We start from the raw sequence: 12324 nt of genomic DNA, 5'->3' as shown, positions 1-12324 counted from the left end.
TCACCACATAATAAACCCATGGGGTACAATCTGCTTTGTAGGCCTCATTACAGTGAACAGGAGCTATGCATTTCAATATAGTAAGGAGTCAATTTATTGTGGCATGAGGAAGGTCCCAAAGCTCTGGCAACATGAGAAGGAAGCCATTGCTCTATTGTTCAGCTCCAGATTATTTCTGTGAGGCTTGTTCAAAAGAACTTCTTCGTGAATTGTGCCCCACATTATGGAGGGGATCCCATCTGGATTGCCTTCCTCTGGTTCAAAAATGTTTGGACTGACTCTTTGACTCTTGAAATCCCTTATGACTCTGGATCAGAGAATGCAAGTAAAATTAACCACTCCTCCTTGGACAGGATTTTAAGATCAGTTTATACAATCAGTAGAATAAACAGTCAAGGGTTTTAATGAAGTGTACCATTGCAAGTTGAAGGCAAAGGGGGAGGCTTCATGTCTGAATGTTACATGTTAAGGGGCATTTTGTCTAGTAATGCAGGTGGCTTTCCCCCTCTATTTTATACAATTGCATTCAAATTTTGCCCCCCAAAGTAACTGGTATTCTCTAATCAGAATGAAATATGCAAATAGTATATTTTAAAATCCAGGTTTCCAGTGTGAGATTATTTTTTTAAAAAAGAGGAGGGGAAGGGTAGATTCACTGATTGGCTCAGTCCCTTCTCTCTCAAGGGGGCAATGGTAGGAGGAAGAAGCATTATATGTACTATCTGTGTTACGTTACATGTGCCATGAGGGACACGTACGCTCTCCCACTCCTTCAGTGCATCCTGTGGACCTAGTGAGAATTTTGGTATGGGTGGCTTGAGGATAGCCTAAGCAAGTGTAGCTGTGTCACTGTAATCTAGAGCACAAGAGTGTAGTCACGCATACGTGGCCTTGAAAAGGCAGAACAAAATAATTTGTAACAGTGCCCTCCCCTTGGGATTTATGATCCTTACCATTACTTCTATACGGACCTTGATCATCAGTACTTGTGCATACTCATATTTTGCATTTTTGCCAGTTCAATCAGAGCTTGTGTTAGCCAAATTCAAGTTGCTGACTTTAAAAAAACAACAACCCACAAAACCAAGAGGGATTTAAGAGAAAAAGAGAGATAGGTGCTCGTTCTGTTCCCAGGTGGAGAACATCTTGCTCCATGATCGTGGCCATTATGTCCTGTGTGATTTTGGAAGCGCCACCAACAAATTCCAGAACCCTCAGCTTGAAGGAGTAAATGCAGTGGAAGAAGAGATCAAGAAGTAAGCGAGAGTGTGTGATGTGTGCCTGACAGACACTGTCCTGTCTCTTCCTAACGCTATTGTTGTTGCTCAGGTATTGATTTCTGCAGTGTTGTTAGTAGAGAAGTGTTTTGACATTCCGTATCACAGTCAGCATTGCAACAACCTTTAATAGACAAGCAAAGAGCATTCCTGTCTTATGTCAGCGCCAGCAGCAGTTTGCCCAATTGTGAATCTCTGGGATCTGTTAGGTCCAAGTCTGCTTCACTTAACTCTCCAGATTCAGGGAAGCTGGGAGGGTCATACAGTCTGTATTGTTGGGTGCTCCATTGCTGGGGCTTTTAGAGTTTTAAAAGGGGGGTGATGGGGAGCCTATTGCCGTTACAGCTTTAAACTCATTTAACACTGATTCGCTCTTTACGGGACATCCAGTAGTTCAAAAGGGAGATGGCTAGGGATTTTTAACAGACTTCTCATCATGTTCTCCCCAGCCAGTACAATTCCCAGGAGACTTTGGGGGAAGCCATGATAATTAAAACAGTATCTAGTACAGCTTGGTTTTTAAACAGCCATTTATGACTTCTGTAACTGAGGTAACTTAATTTGGTTTAAATATCTCTTCATAAGCAGCCTTTTGTATAAGCAGAAAACAGTAGGACCCCCCTCCCCACCTTGGTCACTCAATATGTGTGAAATAATTACTTAAATTCATAGTTTTTAAAATTCTGGAATTATAATTCTTGGCTATCGACAGAAGTCTATTTGAACAACGCCATCTGAAGTTAGCAACATTTGAGTGTGCTAATGTCATCACAAGTTCGAAGTGCAGCCATTATTCAAGGAAGAGAAAATATTTGTATAATTTGTGGGGAAATACCCTGCAGTGCTTAACATTACTTTGTCTAATTTCATTATGCTGAAGATTGAACGAGTTTGGTTTTGCTGTAGGTACACCACGCTATCCTACAGAGCACCAGAAATGGTCAACCTCTATAGCGGCAAGTTGATTACTACAAAAGCAGATATATGGGTACGTAGAAAGTTTGCTGAAATTGCTTGCACATTTGTGGCATGCTGTCTGTGTGGTAGAAATTAAATTGGCAAAGTCTCTCACTCTCTCAAGCCAGCCAGCCTCCTCCTGCTCTCTCTGATGCATGACCAAAGAAAATCCATTATTACATTCCTCTTTGGTTTAGTTATTGTAAGGTTCCTTCAGGGCTTCTAGAAGAAACATGAAATACAAACATTCTTAATAATTAAGAGCCTCATCTTGAGTTTCTAAATAACTTCACCAAGGCTAAACTCTGAGGCCTTTTAAAAAAACCTGAAGTGTATTTATTTGATTAGTGGCCCAAACCTGTTGAAGAAACAAAAAAAAAGTAGTTTTCCTATGACATGGGCATACGTCAAGCTAAAATGAGCTCGGCCTTTCACGCTTAACCACTCTTTGCTTTCCAGAGAAAGATGTATACAGATAAATTTGAATATGTTACACACGGCCAGTCACACACACACGCACCAGCTTCTTTGCACACCGTTCACTTTGGCTACCAGCCTGCCCTACCCCCGTATTATTGAATGGAAGCGTACTGTAGTAAACATCATATGCTGCATTTTAGACATGTGGTTTTAACTTTGTATTGAAATTGTTTAATTTATTTTATCATTGTGTATTGTTGTTTTTAACTTACTGTATTATGATAATACTGTGACTCGCCCTGAGCCCCCTTGTGGGGAGGGCATGCAAAAATTCCAATTAATTAAATTAATCTTTGGATTGGAGAATTAAGTGTCACTGTTACCTACGTGATCATCTCTATCTCTCCTATCCACAAACCTGAAAGCACAGGAGCCACAGGAGCCACCAATTCCTTGTAACATATGAACTGTCCTCTTCTTGTCCTGGGTCCTATTCCACCACTGAGGTATACACAATAGGGTGTTCCCCAGGCTGTGTCATGTGATATGGAGATGGTTTTTCAAGAGCTCACTGTATTTTGGAATGTTGGAAGTAGGCGGCAGTGTGATACGATTGGCGGGTGCTCCCCAGCAGTGGAACTCTCTTCTCCTTCAGCTGCTACAAGCATAGATCACCTTCTTAGCCTTGTGTAGGCAAACGTTCCATTTTGGGGCAAGCATTTTGTGGTTGGGATGTATATTTAGTGCACTATATTTTATTAATGCGTTCTTATGCATATGCTTGCCTTTAAATATTTCATAAGCCATATATAAATGACTATTTATATATTGCAGCTTTTCTTTGTATCGTTGGGGGGTTGTAATTTGCCCTAAGCTTTTGTCACGAATGTTGTATTGCGTATCAAAGTGAGCAGTTGAGGAATATTCCAAAGGGCAACTTCTCGTGTTCCAGTTCAAGGAAATGGGTACTTTGGGGTGGGGGCTGGTTCCGTCCCTGTGCCTCAGGGAGAATTATAAACTCAATACAAACTTTGGTCCTGTGTGCTGACTGACCCCCCCCCCCTCACACACACACACACACACACCACCCATTGGGAGTTACACCACTTTTGTTTGAATGTGGCATTTTATATGAACTTCTGGAAAGCATTTTTTAAAATGTTGGTGCTATTTCATATTACTTCCTGTCACAAATGGAAACTTTTTAAATTCTCTGACTAGATGGAATTCATCTCTTGTTTTCTGGATTAATTAGTGGAACAGATTTATAATCTGTTTCCACAGCTAATTTTCTAACAAAAAAATTGCACAGGACTTATCTCTGGTAAACATGCTACACTGAGTTCTTTGCAGATGTGTATACATCTAGAAGTCCTGCCTTGGTTATATCTAATCTCCTTTCAGCTTCTTCATCACTTCATTATTAATCACATTGTTCTAAATTCTCTGTCTGTGCTAAATAGCCTGTCTGGCTTGTCTTTCTCTTTTTTAAAAAGTCCACAATAATTGCCAATATTTATAAATGATGCCTCTCAGACTATGATGACAGGTTGGAACCAAAAGTGTCACTCTACTATTTTATGCTTTGCATGAGAGCATAGTGTAAGGAAAAGGAAAAATAACTCCCAAGATTTTTTTTATGCAGTCTTTGATCTGCGAGAGTCAGCTCTCTAACTTACACAGGTCTGTGGTCCAGAAACTTACCTCCCAGTGATTCAGACAAACTTGGGACAATTTCTAATGGAACCAATGATCGTTTCAGTGCCCTGAAGTGGCCCTGTAGCATGGTGCTTGCTAGTGCATAATGCAGAAACATATGCAACAATGGAGCCTGCCTTTGTCTGCAGTAGTGTAAAGATGCCCTAATCTCCTTTCAGGCTCTGGGCTGCTTGCTGTACAAACTCTGCTATTTCACTTTACCGTTCGGAGAGAGCCAGGTGGCAATTTGTGATGGGAACTTTACCATTCCCGACAACTCTCGTTACTCCCAAGACATGCACTGCCTCATAAGTAAGTATCTCTCAGGGGCATTTGGAGGAAGAAAGATGTAGGTCTGTGTCCCGGTAATATATATTGGGATGGGCCAGGACTGGATTCAGCTAAACCAGCCTTGGAGGACAGCAGAGGCAAGCGTTGTAGCTGTAGTCAGGACAGAGGTCAGGTCCAACCGAGTAGCAGTGCTTCCTGAGTGTTGGAGTATAGTCCTAGGCTGTAAATCAGGAGTCATAGTTGTATGCAGACAGGGGAATCAGGTCCAGAGTAACAACAGGTCCAAGAAACAGGCAGAATGGAGCATAAGAGCTCCTTCCACCATCTATAAGCTATTAGAACTGAGGAACTGTCAGCAGCAGACTTTCTATAGCCCCATCTTTGCTCTGATTGGCTCCCCTAGTCACATGCTTCTGCTGGACTGGTCCAGGCTGCAGTTCCTGGGGTGGCCACTTGCAGGATGGCTCAGTAGTTCACTCCCAGCTCAGGTTGGTTGGTTTGCTTGTGCTTCTCCCTAAATCCTGTGTTTGAGATCCTGGCATCTTGACAGTATGCTTGCTGACTGGGACTTCTGCAAGCATAGCAACCTGTTCTGGCTCCCTGTGACTGGAAATCCACCCTCTCTCCCCAGGACTCATTCAGGCATGTGAAGGGATAGTCAGACTCCCACCTTGCGTCTCCCGTTAGCCTCTGTGTCTTGTTCACTCCCTTTAGTGCAGCTAGAAAGAAACTGTCTTCCAATCAGAGGCTGCTTTAGTCAGCCAACCAGCCTGTTTAGGTTTGGGATGTCCAGTGAGAAAATATTTTGGCCATCGGGGAGGGAGGTATGCTTCACAAACCTCTCTGCAACATAGAAATGTAGTTCAAGGTAAAGGATCTTCAGTTTGGGGAGTTTGGTTACCAGAGGCTGGATGGCAAACTCCTAAGAGATGGATTAGATTCCTGGGCCTCCAGTTGCTTATTTCTATACTAGGTGATTTTAATATACTGTAGTTACTTTGAAGATTCCTTACTCTACTCTTCCAAACACTCCATACCTGGAAGTCTAATATACTCTCTGTTTTTTAGGGTATATGCTGGAGCCAGACCCTGACAAGAGGCCCGAAATTTACCAGGTCTCCTATTTTGCATTCAAGCTAGCTAAGAGGGAATGTCCAATCCAGAATGTGCAGGTGAGTGAGGTTGAAGGGAGGTAACCCCATAACAATGAGGAAAATTTCTTGTTTTGTTCTGCCTTTCTTCCAGAATGTGTAGGCTTCCTTAAATGAAGTAACAAAGGCAAATTACGTATAAACTTTCCTATGAATTAGCCCTGATACCATTACTGTCCCTGTATCTTTCTTTCACCAAACAATTTTTATAGAGTTGGGCAACAAATGGTGATGTTTATGGATTCTCTTTGTACTGGGGTTATGATGCCTTAAATGCCTCATATCAACATCCCTTCTCCCCTCCTTCCCCAGCAGTCATTAATAATGCCATCCTAATAAGAGTTACATCCTTCTAAGTTCATTGAAGCCAAGTGTTACACAATACTGTAGTGAAGCTACTGATGGGAGACATGTTGTTTCTTCATCTGGGCTCCTCTCTTTAGCTTTTGACACGCCTTTGTAACTTTCTGCCCTATGTGAACATGAACAGTAAACATAAATAAAGCGAGCACTTGGTTTTCTACTTGCAGAACTCTCCAATCCCTGCCAAGCTCCCTGAGCCAGTGAAAGCGAGTGAAGCTGCTGCTAAGAAAAGTCAGCCAAAGGCCAGGTGAGAGCACCCGTTTTTAAGCAGGGCTACTTTGACTCTGATCAGCAAAAGGCAGGCCAATGTAAGCTGCAATTAAGAGCTCACGCGCTGGAGAGCTGAGGTCAGCTCCTGTAATAACCTTGGAACTTCATTTCAAAATTTCCAAGTATCTGTAAGGCAGTGAGTGTAACACCAGGGCACAGACCCCACCCTTCCCTTCCCTTCCCTGATTAATAAGTGAGTGCGGTATAGTGGTGGGACAGGACCTGGGAAATCTGGGTCCAAATCCCCACTCTGCTATGTATGCTCACTGAGTGATTTTGGTCCATTCAGGCACTCTCAGCCTAACCTTCCACACAAGGTGGTGCTGTAAAGGTAAAATGATGTGGCATCAAAGACTGAAAATTTCACAGGTAACAGAGAAATGTTGTTTGGTTTGTAGACTTTTCAAAATGGCGTACAACATTAAATAACACTCTGAGTGAAAACAGCAATGTGGTATTAAGTATCCAGTAGCACCTTTTAAGACCAACCAACTTTACTGTAGCATAAGCTTTCGAGAACCACAGTTCATCTGTGGTTCTCGAAAGCATCTGATGAAGAGAACTGTGGTTCTTGAAAGCTTATGCTACAGTAAAGTTAGTCTTAAAAGGTGCCACTGGACTATTTACTGTTTTGCTACTACAGACTAACACGGCTAACTCCTCTGGTATTAAGTATATCGCTTTGGCAATAAAAAGGCAGGACCAGGAAAATGTCGTTCAAAAACTTTTCATGAATAAGTTTTCAGATTTTTGCTGAACAAAACTGTGAAGATCATACAAGCTGGGTTTTGTAGCTGAATAGTAGCCTCAAATTGTATGATTGTGCTTCATTAGAGTAACATTAAGTAAAAGAAAAGGCACAGATGCTATAATTTTGGTTGGTAACTGTATGTCCTCTGTTACCTGCTCAGATACCTTCCTTCTGTTTTCTTGTTTAGAAATATTCCCAGGACCCTGGATCTCCCTCCTTCCTATCTTTGGTCAATTCAGGGCATATCTGTGCCTTCTCCTTTTTGCAAGCCTGGAGAGAAAATAATCATTGCAGCCAGACTGTGTCCTCAAATAGCAGTTTTGACATATTCCAAACTGTATTTCTGCAGCTGCTTAAGTGCCCATCTGCTGTAACACACAGTTCTTACCTTTACCTTGGATTGCATTTTTGGATATTTGCTGTCTCAACATTTTAAAGAGGAATTGAACCATTTAAAATTGCAATGAGGGCCTGATCCTAATTGAGCCTGTGTTGCATCGCAATCAGGTGATCTTGTCCTTTCCCCCTTCAAATATTTTCAAGTGCTAAAATGACTGTATGTTTGGATGCCTACCTAGGAATTGGTCATTTGCCAGACCTCCATGGATAGACATAACTATCTCTTCTTTATCCTCTTTGGCCTCATGTCCCCTACTCCTCAAGTGGAATATGTTGCACAGTGTTTGTTGATTTGTTGGTGCTTGGAAAATTTAACTCAACAGGTATGGCTGAAGCATTGAATTCGAACTTGAGTGACCCAGGTTCGAATCCCCACTCTGCCATGGAATGTGTCTGGGTGACCTTGGGCACTCTCAGCCTAACCTACCTCACAGAGTTGTTGTAAGGATTAAATGGAGAAGAGAACTCATTATAAGCTGCTTTGGGTCCCCATTGGGGAGAAAAGTAGGGTACAAATGAAGTAAATACAATAATGAAATATTAATTACTAGCAAATCAACCCCTCTCCATACTTGCCCAAATGGGCAGATATGTTTAACCAGTTCAAGTAATTGACATGTACCTGTAAGAGGATTTTGCACACAGAAAATACTGTTTTATAATGTGAATCCCCTACCCGGTTTTTTTGGCTTAAACAACTTTGTAAATGCTTGAGAATTATACAGAGCTACTTTTTAGCTCAAGGACTGCCAACCTTTCAGTCTTTCCCACCGGGCTTGTCCCATGTGAATCCTTTCCTGTGTTACTAAAATCCTCTTTGAATTGCAGTGTTCCAGAATGAATGTGGTCCTCCCTTTAGTGCTAGAGGAGCAGTTCATCTATTAACCTTCTCCCTTGTAGTGCAGCTTGTCTTGCTGGCTTTATTTGTCTAGAGTCCCTCCCAATGCAGACTCCATACTCTGAAGCACCTTCTCCCTCTAACAACATGTGTGTGTTCTTGATTGGAGAGGGGACTGTGGTGAGCTTGCTTTGGTTCCCCTCCCAGTTGTATAAATTTACAAACTGTAACTCTGAGGAAGAGCTTTCAGCCAATATTTGAGCAAAGTGCCTGAAGCAGGACAAGAGCTCTTTTTTATTTTTTAATAACATCAGTGTAAACAGTTGTGTCTCAGGCTACAAGCTGTTGCCAAGCAAACTCATTTATGCCTTTTTGTCTGTTTCTTCTGTAAATCTATTTAAAAGCTGCAGATTTTAAATAATCTCCAATATTTGAATGCATTAAGTGACTTGGACATATTCCAGCAGTCCTGGACTGGAAGGGGAAAATGGCGATGGGGGGGGGATATGCTGCATTTAATGTTGGATAAATTTTGCAAGAACATCTAGTGATGAATTATCGTGTTTGCTCCAGTGCTTCCCTTCTTGATGGTTCAGTTCCTTTTGGTAGTAGCATGCCTGAGGCCCTGATATCATACTCTGCCCACTCAGCAGATACATAACAGCTCGCTGAGTTGACTTTGATCCCCCTTGTCTTCTTTCTTGCTCCGGTCTCCGGGTCTTCTGCCACACTACTGCTCCCTTGCCCCCATTCAACATGCCCTGTATCAGTACAGCCACTTTCTCACCTCCCCACCATCCTAGTTTTTAATCTTATCTGTTCCTCTCCTGCCACCCAAATCCACTAGTACTTCACTAGTACTTTCTAGTGGCTGCTAGGGACTGAGCTGCATACCTGGGATTCTGCACTTAAAGTTCCAGGACCACAACCCCAAATTGTGCAGCTGCAAATAATTATTCAAATCAGGAGGAAGTATGCACGGAGTAGCTTAAAATTACTTGTTTCATGTAACAAATGCAGTTACTTTTATAGAATGTGGAGATCTGTGGTCAGTCCTTGTGTATGAGTTTGGGTTTTTCTTCACCAGCAGGGAAGAAAAGGATTGGCTATTGAGGAAAAGCATGGGCCCACTGCTGGAAGGAGGGGTTGTACACATCAGGGATCATGGAAAATGGCTGGCAGCTGTGCAGAGAGGAACTAATACTTGCATGTTTCTTTAAAACTTCCTGACTTATGTGGTTCCCTCCTCCCCCTTTCCAGGCTGACGGATCCTATTCCTACAACAGAAACATCCATCACTCCACGCCAAAGACCCAAAGCCGGGCAGACGCAACCTAATCCAGGAATTTTGCCCATTCAGGCTGCCCTGACTCCTAGGAAGAGGCCCACAGCTCAAGCAAATGTCCAGGCACAGGGTGAGTGAGAGCCAGTTAATTATCTACTTTTAGAATTTCCTGATCTACAGGTTGTGCCACGTGTTGGGATATTTACTCATAAATACTTATATGTGGAGCGGGGATAACTTTGTGAGAGGCCTCTTGGCTTAAAAGGTGGCATCTCCTGGGGCTTTTTATGGGGGTGAAGGGTGGGTTCATGAAGGAGGAGGTCAGGTAAAAGGCATTCCAAAGCAGCTAACAATGTTCTGAGATCCAATGAGCAGGAGTCGGGGAGGGTTACTGCTCAGGGGACAATAGGCCTATTTGAAATGTTTATTGCCATAACTCTTTGTACCTTTTACTAAAAAATTTTTTTATGATTCCAGAACAAGACAAACTAGATTCTGCAGTCTGTATAAAATTGTGCTTGCATAGTCTCCTACTTTGCATAACCAATTCTAGTTCTGCTAGTCATGGGCAGGGCTTTAAAAGTCCTGCTCCAGACAGCAGGAACTCTTGCTTAGCCGCTACTCTGGAGATGTCACCGACCCATTGTCCACTGGCTGTCAAGAATATCTTTGCAGTCCATAAGGACTAGAGTCTTTGTTTCTGTTTGCAATGAAAGCCTGACACTTGTAGGGAGGGGTATTCATCCTCACTTCATGTGACATTCCGTGCCGTGCCCCAACATAACTAGGCTGCTCCTCAAACCACAGCAGTTCATACGGTCACAGAATGTAATGGGCAAGGATGAAACTTTCTCCCACAATTAACACACTGAACTCAGCTTGTAATTGAATTGGGGGTGAGTCAGCAGACCTTGTGCTATTAAGGTAGCAGAGCTTGCACCAATGTAATGGAATATGCCTACAGGTTTATTCGTTGAGTAGGTCTGCCCCAGTGCCTAAAACACTCTGCTCCACTACAGAGTTCACTCCTATGTGTCTCCATCTTGTTCAGAAGACATACAACCTTGCTGGAGTCCAGCCCACAATTCTCTGTGTTGCGGTTGTGTCTGTAGATTCAGAACAGAAGCTCACTTTGTAGACTCCCCCCACCCCCAACTAATCTTTAGGCCACAAACCTGATCCAGAAGGCTTTTGTCTTTTTAAAAGTCCCTTGCGTGTTGATTTATTAATTGTTGGCTGTCCTTTATCATTAATATTTGGATTATATCTGTTTAAAGCACCTCCAGTGGAACTTGCATTTGAAACAAACAAAAATGAAAAGTTTAAAAGTCCTATGCAGATATGGCCCTTCCTGGCCTAAGATAAAAACCCTGCACATTGGGTTTTTGTTTAAGTGGGTTTGTATTGGACTTTTGTGTAATCCTCTGGACAGCTTAACTTGTATTGTTTAGGCTGCAGTATATGAAAACATGCCTGGGACCATTTTTCTCTCTCCTTTTGCCTCCCCTTCCATTTCTTAGGTTCCTTTTCCTTGCTGAATGAAACATGTTTATGTTTTCAGTACTTGTTTGGTGGGAAAATTAATAAATTGATTTAAAAAAATAAATAAAAGCAGACTGGGATCCCCGGTGTACACATTCTGACTAGAGGTGGGCACAAACTGAAATACAAACCAAAGTTCATCACAAACCAGGCTGGTTCGTGAACCGGTGGTTCGTGAGAGCTCATTTCTCACAGAACCGTGATGAATTTTAGCCTGGTTCATTTGGTTCATATTTCATTTTGTCACTGCAGACAGCCTGGTACAGCCAGGCAACAGGGAGGGGGGAATGGGCTCTCTGCAGACCTTCTGTTGACTCGGAAGTGAACCAAACGAGCCAGTTCGTGAACCAGGGTGAGTTCGTGAAGGTTCATGGTTCGTGAAATGTGACAAACCACGAACTGCACGGTTCAGAATTTTCCCAGTTTGTGCCCATCTTTAATTCTGACCTTAGTGATATGCTCTGTTCTCCACCTTGTAGCTGCAGTGCCAGTATCTTTGGCTACCAGTCAGCCCTCCCTCCCTGCCAGTCTCCCACAGCCGAAAGCTCTGTCCCAACCGACTCAACCTCAGCCTAAGCAGCCGGCCCCTGTACAGCCAGCGACTGCTGCTGCCTGCCAGCCACAGGTCCCTTCAACTCAACCCCAGGCCACTCCTCAGCACCAGCTCTTCTTAAAACAGCAGCAACAGCAGCAGCAACAGGCTGCATTCTATCAGCATCCGCCAGCATCCCAGCAGCCAGTATCAACTCCACCACAGGTAAGGCTGTCAGTCATGGGATGGGGCCTGGGAAAAGATTTAAGCAAGGGGAGGGGAGGGGCTGTTTTCTTTTAAAGAGGCATACAGTGATTTTTACATTGAAATGAAATACACACAGTGGCTTTCAGAATTTTAAAATGCAACTAATTTTTAAACCAGGAAGTATCAAGTCACATGAGTCATAATCAGTAACTCATCCAAGATTACAATGCAGTACTGTGCAGAGTGAGTTCAGTCTAAGCCCAACAGGTTTAGACTGAAGGCAGTCTGTTTAGGATTGTACCATTGCATTCTTCAAACTTGTAGCAGTTTAAATATATGTGCA

General features: G+C 42.8%; 1 protein-coding gene across 2 annotated transcripts in view; it reads left to right on the top strand.

Moving 5' to 3' along the window:
* The window catches only part of AAK1 (AP2 associated kinase 1), an 89525-nt gene that overhangs the window by 33122 nt on the left and 44079 nt on the right, over window positions 1–12324 (top strand). For both annotated transcript variants that reach the window (XM_054997344.1, XM_054997343.1), the window contains exons 6-12: window positions 1135–1256; window positions 2184–2265; window positions 4532–4664; window positions 5712–5815; window positions 6325–6404; window positions 9676–9830; window positions 11722–11999. In XM_054997344.1, the coding sequence (XP_054853319.1) occupies window positions 1135–1256; window positions 2184–2265; window positions 4532–4664; window positions 5712–5815; window positions 6325–6404; window positions 9676–9830; window positions 11722–11999 (954 nt within the window). The remainder of the gene's footprint in view (window positions 1–1134; window positions 1257–2183; window positions 2266–4531; window positions 4665–5711; window positions 5816–6324; window positions 6405–9675; window positions 9831–11721; window positions 12000–12324) is intronic.

This window comes from Eublepharis macularius, chromosome 14 (assembly GCF_028583425.1).
Source record: "Eublepharis macularius isolate TG4126 chromosome 14, MPM_Emac_v1.0, whole genome shotgun sequence".
In the NCBI taxonomy this organism is placed as follows: domain Eukaryota; kingdom Metazoa; phylum Chordata; class Lepidosauria; order Squamata; family Eublepharidae; genus Eublepharis; species Eublepharis macularius.
Note: the sequence above shows the minus strand (reverse complement) of the source record. Positions and strands in the feature narration are given on the sequence as shown.